The 21,054-nt window shown below is 38.2% G+C and overlaps 1 protein-coding gene across 3 annotated transcripts in view; it reads right to left on the minus strand.

The window, feature by feature from the left end:
• Efr3a (EFR3 homolog A) overlaps positions 1-21,054 on the minus strand; it is an 86,228-nt gene that overhangs the window by 13,023 nt on the left and 52,151 nt on the right. For all 3 annotated transcript variants that reach the window (XM_021182859.3, XM_085831344.1, XM_085831345.1), the window contains exons 8-18: positions 18,149-18,227; positions 14,804-14,939; positions 12,160-12,321; positions 10,473-10,587; positions 9,213-9,264; positions 7,251-7,423; positions 6,785-6,860; positions 5,893-6,054; positions 5,138-5,269; positions 4,079-4,146; positions 3,078-3,205 (exon numbers count right to left, since the gene is read on the minus strand). In XM_021182859.3, coding sequence (XP_021038518.1) covers positions 3,078-3,205; positions 4,079-4,146; positions 5,138-5,269; positions 5,893-6,054; positions 6,785-6,860; positions 7,251-7,423; positions 9,213-9,264; positions 10,473-10,587; positions 12,160-12,321; positions 14,804-14,939; positions 18,149-18,227 — 1,283 coding nt within the window. The remainder of the gene's footprint in view (positions 1-3,077; positions 3,206-4,078; positions 4,147-5,137; positions 5,270-5,892; positions 6,055-6,784; positions 6,861-7,250; positions 7,424-9,212; positions 9,265-10,472; positions 10,588-12,159; positions 12,322-14,803; positions 14,940-18,148; positions 18,228-21,054) is intronic.

The following is a 21,054-nucleotide window of genomic DNA, read 5'->3' on the forward strand; positions in this document are numbered from 1 at the left end:
ATCATGAGAGCCGTCAATGTGGAAGGCTCTGTTATGGACACTCTTGACACTTGTCATCTTTAACTTCTGTGATAACAGCAAGCCTAAGAGTAATAAGATATCATCTTGTCCTGTTCTTTTTTCTTTTTTATGATTATAGATATAGAGTTGAGCTTTTCACATAACTATGGGTTTTCTGCATGTTTCTTTCAAGCATTGTAATGAAAAGGACAGGATACAGCTAGTAACCATGGTTCTATAAGGAAGAAGGAAAGTATGTTGTGCATCCCAACCCACAGAACCAGAGGCTTATTCGACCCCTACTGGAATGGCTCAGGACAGCTATCAGGCACTCCAAGGCACATGCTCACCCTCAAGAAATGCTAAGTGAGCTGCGGGCCCCCGTATGCCTTAGTCCTAAAGGATATAGTTCCATCTCTCTGACTTTCAGAACCACACAAGTACTTTCCAATACCTTCTCTCAGTCAGAACCACAGGAGCGAGAGGCATCTGGAAAGCACAGCTCATCATGTTTCCTCTGTTATGGATGACCATTTACATGTGGTAACAGAGCAATTGCGTCCTGTCCTACTCTCATTGCTAGAAGGGATCTATCTGGCCAATAACACTCTGGCTGTAATGGGCACCTGGGAGGCACTCTACAGATACCTTCCAGGCTGACCAGCACTCAACACCATCTCCACTAAATGCCAACTTAACACCTCCAACTTCTAATTCATCAATTCTGTTTGCAAAGTCCTCATCCCAAGTCTGTGCCTAACAAGTCATCTTTATCTCTATATCGTTCTCTTTCAAGACTGCCTACATTAAAGCAATCTTCATCTGTCTTACTTAGACTTTTACTAAGAATAACCTAATACATGTCTTCTTCCATTCTCCTGCTAGAGGAACCTTTTCTGAAGTAAATGTCTTCCATCCTAGCTTTGACATATAAACATAACTGTAAGCCCACTGATTAATGCACTGCATATACATAAATTATGATGTCTGTATGAGAAAGAGAGAGACACAGAAAAAGTTGCTCCTAACAAGTTCTGACTGCCAAATTACCTAATAAGAGCAATGTCCAGACACACCTTTATAACCAGTACCTCTACAGAAGCCTTTGTTTAGAATAAGTAAGCACAGAGTTACTTTAGCATTTAGCAACATTCCCTTTGGAATTCATTCAGCATGCACTATGATTTCACTCCACATCCTCATTATCTCCTTTAAGAACTACTATAATTGCCCCACTGGTTGTCATGTTAAAACCAAATTATACAATGGATCAAACTTCTGTCCTATACAGCTAGAGTAATATTATCAAAGTCATTCAACCACCTGTGTTTTGGGGTTTAGGAGAAACCACACTTATGAAGGAAATACTGTAACCTGACTATGAAAATCAGAACCTCTACCTACCTTGCTTGCTTTGGATTCTGTTTGCATAGAGCTATGCACTAACTTTATGGGGCAGTTACGACTAACTATTGTAGATAGAGCCTATGGTCTAGCCACCATACAGTGGTATGCAGTTCACAGTGATGCATTCACTAGCTTGACTGAGAAACAATGCAGGGTCAGCCAATACTTGCTCAGACACTAGTGGTTCAGCAGTATCAGGCAGATCATCTCCAGAACTACAGAATTGTTCACCTGGCCTCCCCATGAGGTTGTAATCTCTCAAGATAGTAATCAACCTTACATCCTTCCATTACCATCTTCCTCACTGTCTGACATACAGTAAGCCTACTCAGTTAAGAAGCATGGCAAAGCAGCAATCCTGCTACCTCAGCCTTCGGGGTGCTGGGATTATCAGCATATGCCAGCATGCCTGACCTTCTGCTGATAGCTTAGTATTTTCATTCTCCCAAGAAATGGGGATCAAAACTGCAATTTGTATCATTTTGCAGTCAAATGTTCTACCACTGATCTTGCTGTCAGGTCTAGAGTTGTGCACGAACTGGATTCATGGTCATGAGACTCAAAGATGGTGACTATTGTTCCTGGCTGTCTTGGATCATTCTGAATGCCTGCCAATCTTTGATCTCATTAAAAGTCAGTGAAATAAAATTATTAAGCACTTCAAAGAGCAGAAAGACAGCTAAATTTAGTGTGTTAGCTAATCAAATTACTTACTTTCAACCTCAGTATGTTAGTGTGGAAGGGAGCTAATGCCTTACTGTTCTTAACTGCTCATAATTTTTAAAATCAATAGTAGACAACTGCTTCATAGGAAAAAAAAAGGAATAACTGAGTAAAACTGGGTATGCCATAAAAAAAAAAAAAATCACTCTTAAGACTCCTACATGATACAAGGTCCACACACTAGGCAACTTTAAACATCAACTTTATAAATGGAAAACGTCTATTTATACTTTGGGATTTCTACCCAGCCATGTAACTAATTATACCCTGATAAGGAGGCACTGTGAAAGAGTATGCAGCTTGTTCTGAGGGAGAAGGAAATAAAAGAAGCAAGGTTACATGTGAGAATAAGTACAAGACCTTTTACTATGAACTGCAGTTAAGGGAGCAGGGGAGAGGAAAGATGGCAAAGTACTCTACGGGTAAGGACAGAGCAGAACGACAGCTAGCAGAAAGGCACCTAAATACACAGTGCAAGGCTCCGTTTTCTAAACACTGCATCCAGGGAGGGCTTTCCCTACAGGACGGGCAGGCGACACCAGGGGGAACTATATAGCTAGTTACCTTTGTACTTCTGCTTGGGTTTATGAGGCTTTGGGCCTGAAGAAAAGACAGCTAAATCCAAAGTAAAAGTATTTAATCTTTTAAACGCTTTAAAAAAACAAAACAAAACAAAACAAAACAAACTTAAATTACAGAATTCTTCTATGGTTTTATTTTTTGCTTTTTTGTCTTTTAAATGACAAATGTGAACTTGGTTGTTTAAAAAATATTTCATTTTGCTTATTTAAGAAATATTAACGTATTAAACTTACAAATGAATGAATAATAGGTTAAAAATAACAGAAAAACCGACACTTAATTTTCCTATGTATGAAAGGACTGATCCTATCTCCATCTTTAGATACTTACAAAAAGTTTCTAATGAGGTGATTTACGGGACATACCTGTCACCTGTGGCACATAAGGGACTGACAGCCTCTCCACACTGTATCCGCTGCCACCCAGGGACTCCGCAATCTTGTTGGTCAAAAAATATAAATTTTTGTCATGTTTCTCTAAAGATTTCGGAAGCCTGTCAAGTTGATCAAAACAACAATTATTCAATATTGATTCCTGAACAAGATTAGGTAAGACAGCAAGGATTTCTACATTGAAAGATGGAAGTATAAGCTACCTGGAGATTAGAGAAAATGCATGTGTTTTAAGTGAGCAAATCCCTGTTGTTAGGACTCTTCTTTCAGTCATGCATCACTAGTAAACTAAGCCTTGTCACTCTGCTAATGTCTGAACATCACTGAACATTAAAGGATGTACCACACTAAGCTCAGGTTTTATTTTTCACACTAAGTAAAATATAGAGGAGAAAAAGTGAAAATGGAGCTGAGTAAATGCAACGCCCAGAGCCACGGAGGACAGGAAGCCCATGTGTAGGCACAGGAGGTCCATGCTCTCTTCCCACTGGGGTGTTCTAGCCTATGTCGGTGCTTCCAGTACTGAGCCTCTGCTCTTAGAGCCCAGAGTGTTATCAAGGCGCAGCCATCCCCTGTGTAACACAAGGAAGATGTATAACATGAGTTTGCTTTTACTGCTGTCCTTGTAGCTGGATGTGTTGTTATGTTATTGGAAACCTTCAACAAGAAAATTGAATAGAAGTGTTCATTTACATGAGAACACATACCAAAACCATGCTATAATTAAGAAATATATTACCACATTTTACAAAGTAGGATAAAGTTGGTATTTTCAGGACTATGTGCATATCTACATCTATAGAGTACAAGTACTTTATAACATAAGGGAAAGGTTATATGGATTAAGTGACAGAAATGAGACAATCAGGATAATAATGAACCTAGAACAATAATTAATCCTTTGTAATCATTATAAGCAGACCAGTTTATATATTCTCTCTCTATACTCCTTCATATATAAAGAATTCACATACATGCATTTATCTCGGAAAATATGCTCTGGTAGAAAATAAGGGGCTTCCATAGTTCGAGTTTCAATAACCTGAAAACAAGAAAAAACACAGAGCAAAATTAAAAATAAAAAATCTCACTTCTTATGACATTGCAATGAACATTTACAGAATAACTAAGAACAAAACTGAAAAAATACCTTTTAGCACTACAAGTCTACCTCTGAATTCAAACTAAGCTCATTTTGTTTTCACATAATACTAAAGAATCATCAGCTATCAAAAGACTGATAATAAAATATACGAAGTGAAAAACAATGTGTTACAGTTACTTAAACATACTATGAAAAACAGAGCATGTGGCAAAATAATACAGACTTATTTTAGAAATCTCTTCAAGAGCTCTTTTTTCCCTGTGTGCTCTGCTCAGTAGTCGCACACAGCTCAGAGCACTGGGAAGGGTGGCTCCCCAAAGGGCCTGATTACTTTAACAATACCCAGGCCACAAATATGCAAATGAGTTCTAAGTGAATGAACTGTTAGAATGCACCAAAAACCTACATTTAGCAAAATGTGCTACAAGTTCTCTTAAAAAACAAGGTTCTTCGACCAAGGCTTTCAGTGGTGCATGTTCCCATTACACTAAGTTAAGGACTCTGAAATAGATATGAAATCATGTCAGTCACTGTAATGACCACTGAAGAAAGTTAAACGATGCTGAAAGATGGTATAATTCAAAGAGGCATATTAATCATCCACCTCTAGCTCTCACTCAACAAAGAAGTAGAACTGAAGATGTCAAGATTCACAATGGTTCAACGTGAAACAGGAAAATACTCTATTCTATACAACAACAACTTAAAAACTGTTAGCAACCCAAACATGACAACATTAACCATACTTTTGATTTAGAACCTCATATTTTCACAGCCTCCATCCATCCATCCATCCATATATGTATGTATGTATCCATCCATGTATCTGTCCACCCATCTGTCTGTCTGTCCACTTATCTATTTAAGTACTCAGAACTTAGCTGTCTTTACAGAAAACTAGGTTTAAGAACTTTTCTCCATCTCTCACCTTGCTAACATGCTGGCAAAATGCTGGAACGGCTATCATCTGACTCACAAAGTTGAGATAAGCTGCAACCAGTGCCATGATCCCACAACGATGAAACATTGACAGGTTATCTTCATTGATAATTGCACTGTCCTTAAGTAGAAAATAAACACATTTGAAGATCAAGTTCTCACACTGTATCATCCTCTCGGTGATTCCACTGGGACACTGAAGATAGTCTAGATAGCTGACATTAACACATGGTGGGTGTGCAAATGCACTACATGCTGCCCCTTTATTATGTAAGACTCAAATCCAACTAAACAACGCCACTTGGTGGGCTGGAGAGATAGTTCAATGGTTAAGAGCACTGGCTGCTCTTCCAGAGGTCCGGAGTTCAATTCTCAGCAAACACACGGTGGCTCACAACCATCTGTAATGGAATCTGATGTCCTCTTCTGACATGAGGGTGTACATGCAGATAGAACACTCATACACATAAAGTAAATAAAGAGATAATTAAAAATTTACAAATACATAGCAATTATTAAAAACTATCCTTTCCAGTAGACTGGAAGTTAAGTACAAAGACTTTTTCATCAAGTGCTGAAAGGTTTTAAATGACTTTAGTACACAGCTTATATTCACTGTAATTGAATCTATAACCAAAAACCTTGCTAATCAAAAATCAGGTTCTTAAATAATCATACTTTTCTATAAGTGATATTTATTTCACTAAAAAGAATTTTTCTTCAGTGGAATGTTATAAAGCATACCTGTAAAGCAATGGCCAATCGAATGAGGTCAATAACCACCTCTTCATTGGCGAGCTCAATAGTTATCAGCGCCAGAGATGTATAAAGCAGCTCATAGTTTTTCTGAACATTGTCCTCCTCTTTGCAGCCCAGATATATGTGTCTGTATAGCTGTTGCCCATTCTGAAAGATACAGAAAAGGTAATTTTGTATGTTAACAGTGTAGTACACATAACAGCAATGACTGCACAAAGCAAATTGGTGTTCTCTAGTGCCTCTGCATCATTTAAAACTATTACTCAGGAATCCCCAATATGGGATGCCATGGAGAAACGGAACTGTACAGCATAATGCAGGGGCAAGCATAGTTGCAGCAGAATTACTAGTGGTATCCTAAGAGGAACAAACCCAAATATCAGCCAACAAATGCATAATTTGGATCATCTTACACCACATATAATATAATATGTATGGTGTCACCAAAACACTTAAGATGTATTTCATCAAAACACAACTAAATTGAAAAAATTAAATATAAAAGAACATATAATTTATGACTCTTTTCATTCAATATACAAAAACTGGCAAAAATAGTAATATCGCTCTAAGATTCCCTCTAAGAAAGAGTACGGACTTAGAAAATGGGATACAAGAGATGCTTCTGTTAAACTGTGGATCGCTTTAAAATAAATAAAATAGCCATGCGCATATACTTGCATTTCATACTAACAAGTCATTTTTTCCTAAATTAGCACATGCACTTTTGACAGGTGAGGGAGTGTGGTGGGAGTGGGAGGCTGGGGCTGGCCGGGAAAGGGCTTCTCCATGCTATAGCTTCAGTTAAGGCTGCAGATTAGTCCACACCCGCCTGATAATCTAGAGTGCTCAGTTACACTTCACACAGTGGCCTCACCTTTTTCATGAAGCTGGTATCTTGTCGACAAATTTTCTCTCTTTTTATCTTCAAGTCAGCCACATCTGGTATTATCCTACAAACAATATAATCAATCATTTTTAATGAACAGCACATTGGCTCTGATACCCTGTATTTCGTGAAGAACTATATTTGAACTAAGAAGTTTGAATGGTGACACAGCTACAAACATTTTAAATGTTTATATGAAATGATATTACTAGATGATCATGGTTAACCAGGAGTTATATTATCTTCCTTCATAGTGCCATTTGTCGGCTTAAAGCAAAAGTAAAAAAAAAACAAAAAAAAAAACCAGTTTTTAATCCATGTGCAGTCATCAAATTAATAAGTCATTTTGACACCAACTAAATATACCCCCCCCCCCCAACACACAGATTTCAACACACTGATTGAGAAAACTAAAAGCTCTCCTGAAGCCCAGAAGCCCAGTCTGGTGAGTCACCTGATACCGCGGAGCTTTGCTCTGTTGTCATGGCGATCCATTAGGTTGTGCATTACTTCCAAGACTAACTGCCTCAGCTCATAGTCTTCCATGAGGGATGGCGACAATAGAGGATCCAGAAATGACCCAGGCAGTGCAGTAACAATTGTCTTGGCTTTGTATCCAGAAGTCACCTGATTACAAGGGGGAAATTAACAAACAAAGATGTTCTCGTGAGTCTTTAGGCAAAATTATCACATTCTCTTTTTAATCACAAAATTCTGTTTGGGAAACAGAAACTATAGGCACAAGCCTAAAGAAATATATGAAGGAACCCTGTCGGGCAGTCAAGATGTTAGTATGTCAGGATCAGTAATTTGAAGCAAGTTTAAGATGCACATCTCATATGTGGTTTGTGGTCCCATGTGCAGGCTCAACTGTAAGTACTACATTACATGCCTGTCAACTCTGTCCTGGCTGCTGTCTGTCAAGCAGGCTGATACACCCTTACACAGAGGAAGCCAGGGAGACAGGTAGGGGCAACACATTTACAGAGAGTACAGGTGGAAAACTGCAAAGGCTGACCCTGCAAACTGTTATTTTCAATGAAACTACTGGGGAATAGGAAATATTTTCAGTTTGGAAAATTGTGTTTGTTACTCAACTTAATACTTGGGATAATATTTAGCCTTCCTTTAATTTTAAACATTGAAGGAGACTATACTTAAGTGCTATTAAACATTTAAAAACTATGCCACAGAAGAATTCACAAAGCTGACTGGTATAATTAGGATGAGAAGCATGGTGGTATTTTAATATTTGCAAAATTTGTTTTCTATGAAGAAAATTTTCTATGGAAACCAAAGCAACAATATTTATGTCATCAGAATACAAAGACACAACAAATAAAACCATATGGGAAAGGACTGATAAGCATCACTTCAACTAGATCCAACGCCCTCTATAACACACACCAGGAAGGGAATTCAGACTGAAAGCACAGAACATCTCCTGTGCCCAAACATGAAACACAGAGTATGAAAGGATGCATAGGAAAGGTCTCTGAAATGAATTTCAAACACACTGGTTGGAAAAACCAGTCCCTGCTTTGTCCTTGACAGGAGGTAAATGAAAACAGTGTATCTTAAATAGGATCTGACATGCCAGTCAACAGCAGCTGATATGCCAACATGGATGGAGGGAATCTCACAAGGCCACAGCCACTAGATGAGGAGCTACAGGGAATTAGAGACTGCTGAAAGGAAGAATTAATCTTCCCCAGAGACAAGCTTCCTATATTGTCAACTCTAAAACATATACATATCAGCAATAAATGGACTCAGCAAGCTTCATTTGTTAATTCATTTGCTATATGTAATGATAATAAAGAATCAAAGACCATTAATTTGAAGGCAAGGATTCGGGAAGAAAGGGTTGGAGGGAGGGGAAAAATTAAGTACCTACATTTTAATTAAAAATTAAGAAAGGAAAAAGTGAGCATATTTATTATACAGTACTGGAGGACCTCTGTTATTCCATTTTCTGTTATGTATTGCCACTAAAAACATTAAAACAACAAATGTCAGCAACCAACCATTATCTGGTCAGTTTATAGAAGCCACTACAGATTGTCATGTCTGAATTCTAGTCTTGAAGTCATTGACCTTGGACTTTTTCAACTCTGTCTGCCTAACCCCTTTGAGCATAGTACTTATCTTTATCTACAAAATGTTCCAGTACAGTAGTAGTCTCTGACTACTGTAAACTTGATCATAATGAAGATCAAACAAAATGCCAGGACAGAAGAGCATCGCCTAGTGAGAAGTCCGGCAGAATAGAAGATGAAGGGAGAGGTTCTCAAGTGCACAGATGCAGAAATAACCAGCCAGATTCTCACTGAGGACGGAAGAAGGAAGCTGGCAGTGATGCCACTTTTGTCAGTAATTAAAGGGATGTGCCCCGCACAACTGTTCAATTTCTTACCATGAGCAAAGATCTCAGCAGCATTATCTGAATCCTCCTGGTTCCCAAATCCCTAAAACATACAAAGTATTGGTGTTACTACTAATAATTTATATTTATAACTTCATCTACTTAAAATACTTTAATTTTAAAACTTTGTTCTCATTGGCTAAATAGAACTTATTTATTTCTTCAATTGTTTATGCCATGACTCACTTTATACACTAAAATAAAGTTCATATAAATTAAGTATATATATTTATATATACAGACACACACAAACACATACACACACACACAAATATATATATGTCTATCTATATAATTTAAACAAAAAAATTCAAATTATTGAATTGTGTCTTCAAGAACAAAAACTGATGTGCCGATATGAAGATTAAATCCTCCAAGTAATATATAAGAAAAGTGACCCAGGAATGTACAGATATGCCAACTGTCCAACATGAACACAACAGTTATGGTTATTAAGAATGGAGATGGAAATGCCACTTTGATCTATTTGAACACTGCACATTGCACAGATACTTATACTCTTCCCCATCAAAAGATAGAACTATAGTACTTTTGTAAGCACAGAATACTCTTTGGTGGGTTTTTACTCTTTGTGTCACTAATACCCCTTTCCCATTTATTCTTTCCATTTAACAAGTAGCTGTCACTCCTGGCTACTTGTTAAAGAAATATGTTCCCCTACCATACTTAGGGTCCTATCCCACCTTCTCCAGCTGACAGTGCTTGTTTTTAGCACTTTATTGACTATGTGAACCGATGGGCTACAGTGTGCTGTACATGTGGATTTCCATCACCTTAAAAGTTTTAAGAATTTTTTATGACAACTGAATAATTATGTACACTTATAAGTCATAATGAGGTCATTTTAACATATTAACTAAGGTTTAAGTATATTACCAAATCAAATCTATAAAGAGGGATCATTAGCATCCTAAGTCAGTATTCTTGATTCACTCTCAATGTTTTAAGATTTCAGAAAACTTTCAGTTTTATCATGCATATGTGCAGACACACAATGCACAGGCCAAATAATCTTCCATTTCTTCAATAAAAAAGAAAAAAAATCCCAAGAATTTACGTTTAAAATGATCCCAAAAGTATGTTAACCATTGCTTTAATAGCTTAATGATCTACTACCAAAGAAAACACTGTTGTTGCTTTTTATTACCAAAATTTCAAAACACTAACAATTTCTTGAGTTAAAAGAAAATGAAATCTAACACTGAGTTCATTTGCAGTCTGAGAACTTACCCTAGTTGACTGATATCCAAAGTATGAGTGGATGTTCCAAAAACAGGCACTTTCCCCATGATGAACATCATGATCTCTGACCTCTGATAGTCTGGTAAGTTACTTCCAAAAAATCCTATAAAAAAAGACAAATTTAACAAATTAAAAAGTGGCAATTTCCCCACGTAACCCAAAATTATTTTAAAAATTATTTTATTGTATTTTGTGTACATAGGCATTTTGTTTACACAAATGTCTAGGTACCACTTGCATGCTTGGAATCGAGGGAGGTCACAGGAGGAAGTTACACGTGTAGTTAGCCTTCCTTCATGTGAGTGCTGGGAATCAAGCCTAGGTCCTCTGGAAGAACAGTGTTCCTAACCCCTGTGCTGTCTCTCCAGAACATCTCCTCAGCCCACAGAGTTGAAATTTTTAAACAGAGCTAAGTAGATTAAAACAATGACTATGTTCAAGCTACATATAATGCTAAATAAATTATAATTTCTTCTATCTAACACCAAATATAATGTAAATATTTAGATAAACTTGTTAGTAGTTTTTAGCAGATCTGCAGATTGTGAACCTAAATTCCTGTGCTGTTAAATCTGGTAAATACCAGAAAACCTCAATTGCCCAAACACTATATACTGAGTAGTACCTAATGACTTTAGCATCGCTCCACATGCAGGGTAATACTCATCTGTAGATTACTCCAGACAACACCTAAAAATCAGAATTTCACAGTATCCTTCTCAGCCTAGATCATTTAGTCTCTTCTCAGAGAAATGAGAATAAAAAAGGTAAGCACTCACAAATAATAGTGATGTTTACCAATTTTGAAAACTTTGGTTACATTAAGAAAAAAAGACAACAACAACAACAACAACAAAACCTTTCTTTGTGGAAAAACATACTTAAGAATTTAGTAGTAAAGGAAAAGTTAGTTTTCTTCAATGGGATCTCACTGAGTATATTATCCATACTTAAGGGCAGACCAAATGGCCCACAGTAGATAGCTAACACAAACTCAGTTGTATTTTTATTAACGTTTTGTAACTTATTGCTTTGTGTTTTTTGTTTGTTTTTGTCTTATTGGTCTTGTCTGTATATTGTAATTTTAGATTTTGCATTTTTATGGGTTTTGTTTGGGTGTTTATGTGAGTGTCTTATTTGGGTTCATTCTTTATTTTTCATTTTTAAAATTTTAGATTTTAGTTTGTTTTCATGTTTTCTTTCTAAAGAGAAAGAACATGGGGTTTGGTGGAGGGCAAGGAGGTGGGAAAGAGCTGAAAGGAGATAAAGGAGGGGAAACCATGATCAGAATATACTGTATAGAAATCCTTTTCAATTAAAATAAAATAATTTGGGAGAAAAAGACCATGATTTATATAACTTATTATACCTAGTAAATTTATTTTTAAAAAATAAATGTGTATACATGTTTTTCTTATAGATACATATTCATAAACATTCATGCACACATGTCTACATAAACGAGACGAGGAAGTTAAAACGGAAGAACTGGCCTAAAGTGTCAACAGCAGGCACAAATGGGTAGAGGATAGCATTCTTATGCTTTGTTTAGAGGTCCACACCATGACAAATGCACTCTGACAAATGCACAGCACAAGCCAGGCAGCCTCTGTGAGAACACCGGCATCGGCATGCAGTGGCTCTCATGCAGTGACTTGAGAACTGAAACACAAACCTATTGTCTGGATGACAGCATTCTGCACAATCTTCTCATCGTTGTCCTTGGAGCTTACGGTGACACTGCCTACAGACCCCTTCTGGGAATCGTTGGCTTCCAGTTCCACACTGAGCCGCAGGTGCTTCAACAGGGTGTTGAAGACTTCCAGCACTGTCGGCCCTGTGACAGATCATCTGTGAGTCTCTATACCTGAGAGTGACTCTCACACTGCTCAGCAGACTTTACAGTTACTTCTTTTTCTGTCAATAGTACTAATAATTTATGAGCTGTCATGATCATTTTTCTGAGGTTGTCTAACTAAACAACAAAGTCCCACCATCACACTACAAACATGTTCTTGGCAAATATGAGGAACTAGTTGCTCTTTACAAATACATGCATGTACCTACACAAATTCATATACACAAAGGACTATCCAAATCTTTCTACTGATCTAACCTTGTCTGTACAAAAGAATGTTTACTAAAATGATATGTAATTTGACTGAGGACTGAATCCATAAAGCTACGTAGTTCATTGTCAGAGAAATTTTTTATTTCTCCTGAGATTAAAAACTGAAGAATTTCCAATTATCAGAAACTCTTCAGTCTGCCAAGTTCTAGTGAACTGATTTTCTCTGCTTTTTTCTCAATCATATTATCTGTTAATTAAGGTTCCATACCTATTACCCACACACAATTATAAACTTCTCCAGAAATGAAGCCACTGTTAAATACTGTCCCCCCATACAAAGATCTTAGCTCACTACACCTAACACACAGTGGGTGGGCATCAGTAAACATGATGATGATCAATATATCACCCGTGTTCCATTTCATATGCTAAACTAATCTGCCAACTAATTCTTTCCCTTCATCTATTTTCTCCTTTCCCCCTCCCTCCCTCCCTTTTTTTTCTCTCTCTCTTTCTCTCTCCCTCCCTCCCTCCTCCTCCTCTTTCTTCTTCTCTCTCTCTCCTCTTCCTCTCCCTCTTTCCCCCCTCTCTCTCCTCCTCCTCCTCCTCTCCTTCTCTCTCTCTCTCTCTCTCTCTCTCATTTGAGGCAAGGCCTCACTGGGAACTCTGTGTGGAATAGGCTAGCCTTGAATTTACAAAAATCAGCCTGTTCTGTCTCCCAAGTGCTGGGTGATTAACAGTGTACACCAGTAGACTCCATTATCTTTACCTTTATGAGCTAAACTACAAGACAAATAATGAAAAGTCCATATCCCAAAATGTTCACTCTTATTTAGCATTGAAGGAATATTAGAATATCCAATAGACAAGGCTTCCACTTCACTTTTGAGCAATCAAACTATAGCTATACTCTCCCTCTAACTTTCGTACCTTATCACAGTCCCTTATTTCCCTAGTCATAGATGCATTATACATCAAGCTCGTTGTCTAGGCTACCCCACACAGGGTCAGCTTCCCAGGCATGCTGAGCAAGGTCGAGCTCTTGTCCTCCCACCTAAAACAGTGACAGCACTTCTCTTTAGCCAGTCCTACCCTTTGCAGCACGCCTCTAGTCTTTAAAGGTCTCCTGAACTGTGGAATGACTTGCTTGCACTGTAATTTCACATTCCAGCAAACTGGACCACAAAATATTCTGCTTTTGCTAATCCACATCCTTCCAGTTTTCTGATCCCTGGTTATCTCAGGCTATATGTGATCAAAGTCTCTTTATAGTACAGAATTAGAATTATCTACGTAAACTACACATGGAAGAAGGCCTTCATATATATGTTTCTGAGTATTAGTAACAGCTACATGTGCATAGTTTAGAGACAGGCTTCATATGCAAACCAAATTCATCAGTGTTTACTATACTCCTCAGCATGGCGATACTGTGAGGTTGCAATGCTGGGACTACAACAACTGTGGCCCACTTTCATGTCAGCACTCATGGGTTTCAACACTGAAGCATTTCAGATTTTGGACTAGGAACTTTGAACCTGAATTAGGCTTGGCAGTGCATGCCTAAAATCCCAAACTACTCAGGAAGCTAAGGTAGGAAGGTTTCAAGCTTAAGGCCCACGTGGTCATCACAGTGAGTCGAGGCTAGCCTGGAATGTCTACTAAGATGTCATTTCAAAATGAAAACTAAAAGGAGCTTGGATGTATTTCAGTAGTAGAACACTTATCTAGGATGTGCAAGGCCCTGGGCTGAATACTTGAGAACTTTAAGAAAGAGTGAGAGGCAGAGAGACAGAAATGGTTGACTTGCATCGCTTTGTAAGTCTATATTTACACAATGTTCAGTACACAAATCATATCCTGAAGCCTTAATAAAGGCTTTAGAATTAGAAATAGAAGGAAAAGAATGTGGGGAAAACAGAAGGAAAGACTAATCACATACATGTACACTCAAATTATAGGCCATGTGAAAATATGTGGAGCGATCTTTTTGTTTGTTTGTTTTTGTTTGATTTGTTTTTGTTTTGTTTTTCGAGACAGGGTTTCTCTGTATAGCCCTGGCTGTCCTGGAACTCACTCTGTAGACCAGGCTGGGCTCGAACTCAGAAATCTGCCTGCCTCTGCCTCCCAAGTGCTGGGATTAAAGGCGTGCGCCACCACGCCGGGCTTGTGGAGTGATCTTAAAGGGTATTTCCTATACAAATACTGGGGAGACTATTATTACTTTTTGTGTTTTATTGTCACTCACCTATAGAACCTTTAGCAGCAATGGCGACAGCCTCTAAAAGAACCTGAATGATACCTGCTCGAACCCGTGGAGAATCCTTCCTACGAGCATCAAGGTGTCCTAGAATCTCTTGGATCACATGGTGAGAATACTGAGCCTAAAGGAAGGAAACAGCATATGGTATATCCATAAGAATGAAAAGGCATGATGTGGTCCTTCACCACTCCTTATAAGTGACTGGAATTTACAACATGTGACTGCCAAAAAAAAAAAAAAAAAAAAATTTCTTTAAAGAATAAACAGTGATACTGCAAACTAGTGATATCCTGAATAAAAACAGGAAATTACCAAATGCTGTATTTAACTTGGGGGCGGGGGGAAGAGATGATTCAGGTATTAAGATTACTCACTGTTTTGGAGGACTCAGGCTTTAGTTCCCAACACACACAAGGCAGTTAACAACTGATTTTAACTCTAGTTCCAAAGGATCTGATACCTACCTCTGGATTCTGTAGACATTGAGCATGCATGTGGTGTACATACATGCATGCAAAACACTCACATCAATAAAATAAAAATAATTTTAAAAACAAGAGAGGGGAGGAAAGGAGAGAGAGAGAACCTACCTTGACAAGTAGAAGAACTGAGTCTTGTATTTTCCTGACTTCTACATGCATGTCATAGTACACATATGTGCACATTCAACACTCACATACACATAAATATATTAAGAGCAAAGATGACTAAAACTATAGCTAAATTTTAATCTCTTTATATGTTTAGAGAATTTCATGAACAATACCTAATATACTCCTATCATTTGGACAAAAAGTGAAAATCAATTATGAAAGCTATCTATCACCAATAGATAAACTCTATTATGGCCACCTTAACATTCTCTAGTCAAAGTCTATATAACCACAAGTCAGTGATAGATAGAAAATACTATCTATCAGTGTGTAACTGACAAAACGCAGAGCAGAGGACTCACAAATGACTTTGATAAGTAACAGTAAAAAAAATATTAGGACATAAAACAAATGCACACACAAATAAAGCAAGTAATATAGCTAGAAAAACATTTAACTCCAGTTTAATTCTTTTGCTTTTCTCCTTCCTTCCTTCCTTCCTTCCTTCCTTCCTTTCCTTCCTCCCTCCCTCCCTCCCTTCCTCCCTTCCTTCCTTCCATTCATTTCACAGGGTTTTCATTCATAGTCCTAGCTGGTCTAAAATTTGCTACATAGACCAGGCTGGCACCAAATTCAGAGATCCAACTACTTCTGCCTCCCATATAATTAAAAATGTGTATCTCCATTCCTGATTGAACTCTTTTAAATGGAGACCATGTTTCTTTTTTCCCCCAAACCTTTACTGTGTGCTGTGAGTACACATGAAGGCCATAAATAAATCTCAGGTATACCTTTTTAGGTATACCATCCACCCTGTCTTTTTTGAGACAGTCACACTGTCCTTGGTAATTCATCTGAGTAGACCTCTCCTGTGCCACGACCATAAACTTGTGCTACCATGCTTGACTTTTTACAGGTTCGATGGCTCAAACTCAGGTCTTCACATTTACAGCAAGTACTTTGCCAACAGAGCTCTGCCTCCTGCCCTCGAAACCTATCCGTGTTACCTGCTCATGAGTGAGTCCACTACTGTGCACGATGCTAGAACAAAGAGAACAAAGTGACACTATCCCCAAATCTCAGTCTCTGCCTCCTTTCAACAGACCCACAGACCTGTTCCCAAGCGGCTTTCCTTTCTCATATTTGCAGTGGATGACTGCATATTAAGAATGTGGTATACGTATACAATAGAATTTTTTTCCAGCCATTAAGAATGAGGTTACATTGTTTAAAGGAAAATAGAGTCTGGAACTGGATGTTAAATTAAGTGAATTAAGTCAAGTGTGAGTCCTAGATTGTATATGTGCATATATACATCATATATGTAAAATTATATACATAGAGAAGAGAAGAAAATGAAGCTAACTGTCTAGGTGAAGTAAGAGGCCTAACTAGAGAGGCAAAGGAAATTAGTATGGTAAAACTGATTAATGTATGTAATATTGCATAAAAATACTCAACCAGGATAATAAAATTATAAAGAAAAATGAAAAAGAAGGGGCTGGTGAGTTGACACAGTGGGTAAGAAAACTGGCTGTTCTTCCAGAGTTTCTGCTCAATTCCCAGCAAACACTGTGGCTCAAGATCACCTAGAATGGGTTCTTATGCCATCTTCTGGCATGTAAGTGTATGTGCAGACAGAACATTCATGCAGTATAAAAAATTAAAAAGAAACTATTGCTCAAAAGCACAAAGTTCTTTCCATTGGTATTAATGTCATTGGTATCTCTAGAGCTTTCTGACATTCTGTCTTGACACTGGCACTTTGTTAACAACCTCACGTAAGAAGCCAGTCAATGTTTACTTTGGTTTATGTAGAACTACGAGGGTGCACGCACACACACACACACACACACACACACACACACACACACACACCACTATTACCATCTTCCTGCCTGGGAAACCGAACGCTACTCATGAACCTCCTGGAAGCCTGCCTGCTGTAGCTAGTTAGCTGACTGTCTGATGAGGGCACTTCTGTAACTGAGGATGAAGACATTCTTAGTAAATATATACAATAAGCCTGTCCTAGGCAAACTAGGACCCATATTCGTTTTACTTACAAGGGATTTGCTTAAAATAGTATAATATATTAAAAAGAATGCAGAGTGAAAAATCCAAAATTGAAGACATGAAATCCCATCTCAATTAAGAGCTAATCAAGTCTGTTCAGATTCTGAGGAGAAAAAAAAAGCCCCAAAGTGATCCTTTGGAGAAAACAAAACACAGACGATTCTATAAAGACTAGAAGTTAGAACAAATTCCAATTCACCTGCATAACAGGGACTCAAAATACATGACTTAAATAATGGCACAATTAAAAGTGGCCCAATAACATTATCTAATCCTTTTATTAGATATTTTTGTCTTGGTAATAAAAAAACAAAAAGTAAATGAGAAAAAAATATACAAATAAACACATGCCTGTGCTAGGTGTGATAGTATTTATTGCCAGCACTCAAGAGGCAGAGGCAGGCGGCTCTCTTTGAGTTCAAGGCCAGCATGGTTTACAGAGCAAGTTCTGAGACAAGCAGAGCTAGAGTGAGATTGTCTCAAACAAAACAAAACAAAACAAAACAAAACAAAACAAAACAAAACAAACAAAAAAACCAAAAAAAACCCAACAAAACAAAAACAATGCTCTGCATGTTAGTTGTCCATTTATTTGATGATACCCTCATCCATCAGAATGATAAGTACTCATTGAATAAACAAAGAGCTGATTAAACCTTACCTGAATAGAATACATTATAATCTTAAAGCAGTGAACTGCAAACTCATTAGGATCCCACAGCTTGTGATGATCTAAATGCCTGTAAATAACAATTAAAAATTAAGAACTCAGTTTTAAGCACATCTTACTTTAAAACCTTCAACAAAAGCCAGACATGGTGACACACATGTTTAATCCTTGCACTAAGGAGACAGACACAGGTGGATCTCTAAGCTTGAGACCAGCCTGGTCAACAGTACAGAGAGATTTCCAGGACAGCCAGGGCTACATAGAAAAATACTCTCTCGAAAAACAAAGAAACAAGCAGGGTTCTCATAGTTTCAGAACTATGGCATACATTTCTAACTGCCTCCCTTGGCCATACCATAATAACAAATACTAGCCTATCCAAAGGATGCAGATACATGTCCTTCCATCTCATGCCCAGCACTAGTGGTGTCAAGAGTGTCAGATGTGTAAGTTACAGAGAAGCTGAGGAAGCACTTGTGAAGGCCAGGCTGTCCCATCAGACTACAGAGCTCGCAGCACTACTCACAAGCCTAGAAGACACGATTCCCCAGACGGACAAGCAAATGTACAAGAAATTTAAAAACAAACCTAAACAAAAAACAGGGGTATCTTCTGTAGAAATAGACTGTCAAAACTCCCCTAGTCTTAGTCTGGGCTCTGAATTCAGGGAGCTATAAGAAGCATGTCTTTCCAGAAATGTCAACCATACACCTACGATTCAGGCTAGTAAGTACAGTGAGAGGTTAGATAGAACTAGAAAGCATCGTCCTGAGTGAGGTAACCCAGATTCTGAAGGCAAACATGCTAGGTACTCACATGTAAGTGGACAGTAACTGTATCATCCAGACCCAGAAGGACTAGGCAACAAGGAGGGCTCAAGGGGGGACACAAAGTTCTCCCTGGGAAGGGGAAATAGAATAGACTTCACAGGCGGACTGCAGGAAGGTAGGGATGGGAACAGGAGGGGCATAAGAGGAGGGGTAGGGAAGGGTGGAAGAGAGGACTTGGAGAGATAACTGGAATTGGGGAAAAGGTCAGGGGTGATATGGAAACCTAGTGCAATAGAAATACCCTGAAATCTACGTGGGTGACCCTATCAAAGACTGCTAATAAACCGGGCAGTGGTGGCGCACGCCTTTAATCCCAGCACTTGGGAGGCAGAGGCAGGCCGATTTCTGAGTTCGAGCCCAGCCTGGTCTACAGAGTGAGTTCCAGGACAGCCAGGGATACACAGAGAAACTCTGTCTCGAAAAACCAAAAAAAAAAAGACTGCTAATACTGTGGGATACAAAGTCTGAACTGGACATTTGTCAAAGCTTCCTATGGTTGGACTAGGAAATCAACTTAGCCACAAAATCTTCAACCTGCAATTTGTCCTGACTGAAAGATGTGCTGGGGTAATGATGGCACAGAACTTGTGGTAGTGGCCAACCAATAACTAGTTCATATTGAGACCCATGCCAGAAGAGGGAGCCCATGCATGACACTCCCTGTAGGTCCAGGAACCAGAGGCTGGATATCCCAGAGACCTAAGATAGAACCAAACGTGACTGGATAAAAAAAAAAAAAAAAAAAAAAAAAAAGAAAGAAAAGAACAAAAAAAAGAAAGAGCCAATGAAATGATTCCTAGTGATATTCCACTATACTTATAAACCAGAGCCTAGCCCAACTGTTATCAGAGAGGCTTCATCCAGCAGCTGTAGAGAACTATAGCCAAATACTAGGTGGAGCTTGGGGGATCCCCTCAGAAAAGGAGGAAGAAGGACTGGCTCACAGGATCTACTAACCATGGCTCAGAAGGGATCAGAGACTGAATGGACAATCAGGAAGCCAATATGGGTCTAAGTAAGTTCTCTGCATATACATTATGGTTGTATAGCTTAGTGTTCTTGTGGGATACCTAGTAGTAGTAGTGGGGCTGTCTCTGACTCTTTTGCCTGCTCTTGGGGCCCTTTCCCTCCTACTGGTTTGCCTTATTTAGCCTTGATATGAAAGTTTGTGCCTAGTCTTATTATAACTTGTTATGCCATATTTCATTGATATCCCTGGAAGGGCTTCAGTGAATGAAGTCAAAGACAATTAAGTAGATACTAGTTTTAGGAGTTTAGTTTGAGAGCCTAAGCTACAACAATCATTCCATGTATACACAAGCAACACTAAACTCTGAGAACCATCTTCAAGATTTGTAAGAGTCAGTGACTGAGGTGTCAGCTGATGAAAAGGAAAGAAACGCAGGGCTCCACAAGGACCTGGTGAAAACCAACCTAAGCAATCGAAAAAATAAGGATGATTACACAGTACACTTAGTTTTAAGTGTCCACTTAAACAAGCCCTGGTGGCCATGACTCACAGGCCTAAAACCTTGTACAGAACTTCATTCCTATAACCAACTAACATAGGGACCCTGCTTCAAAGCTAGCTTATAACACTTCAAAGGCTAGTTCTGGGCATTTCTCAACTTTTAGCTAAAATTGCCAATAATTACCTAAAGACTTAATAATTAATTGTTAATTGACAATTAATAACTAGCTAAAAACTTAAAGATAAAATGTTGAGATTTCCCCCGTGTAACTTAGGCTTTCTCCTCTTGTTTCACACTAACTCCTTCACTGCATCCAGTATGCCAGCTGTCCTGTACTCGCTGCTGACTGAAAATTTGATGTTTAAAATTCTTGGACACTCTTTTATTTTTTTATAGATCAAGTAACAATTGAAATAAAATGCCTGTTTCAATGTTGAACCAAAATATACTTTACAAATAACACTACCAAAGCAATTTTGTTAATATTTGCCACATCTAATTCAAGAAATCTACTTCAAATTCTGTTAGGTATGAATTTTCTGATTTTATATGACGGACACTTTTTGACCTTTTTCTCATCATGTATAATTATTGT

Source organism: Mus caroli, unplaced genomic scaffold (assembly GCF_978045245.1).
Source record: "Mus caroli unplaced genomic scaffold, Mus_caroli_1 scaffold_16, whole genome shotgun sequence".
Classification (NCBI taxonomy): domain Eukaryota; kingdom Metazoa; phylum Chordata; class Mammalia; order Rodentia; family Muridae; genus Mus; species Mus caroli.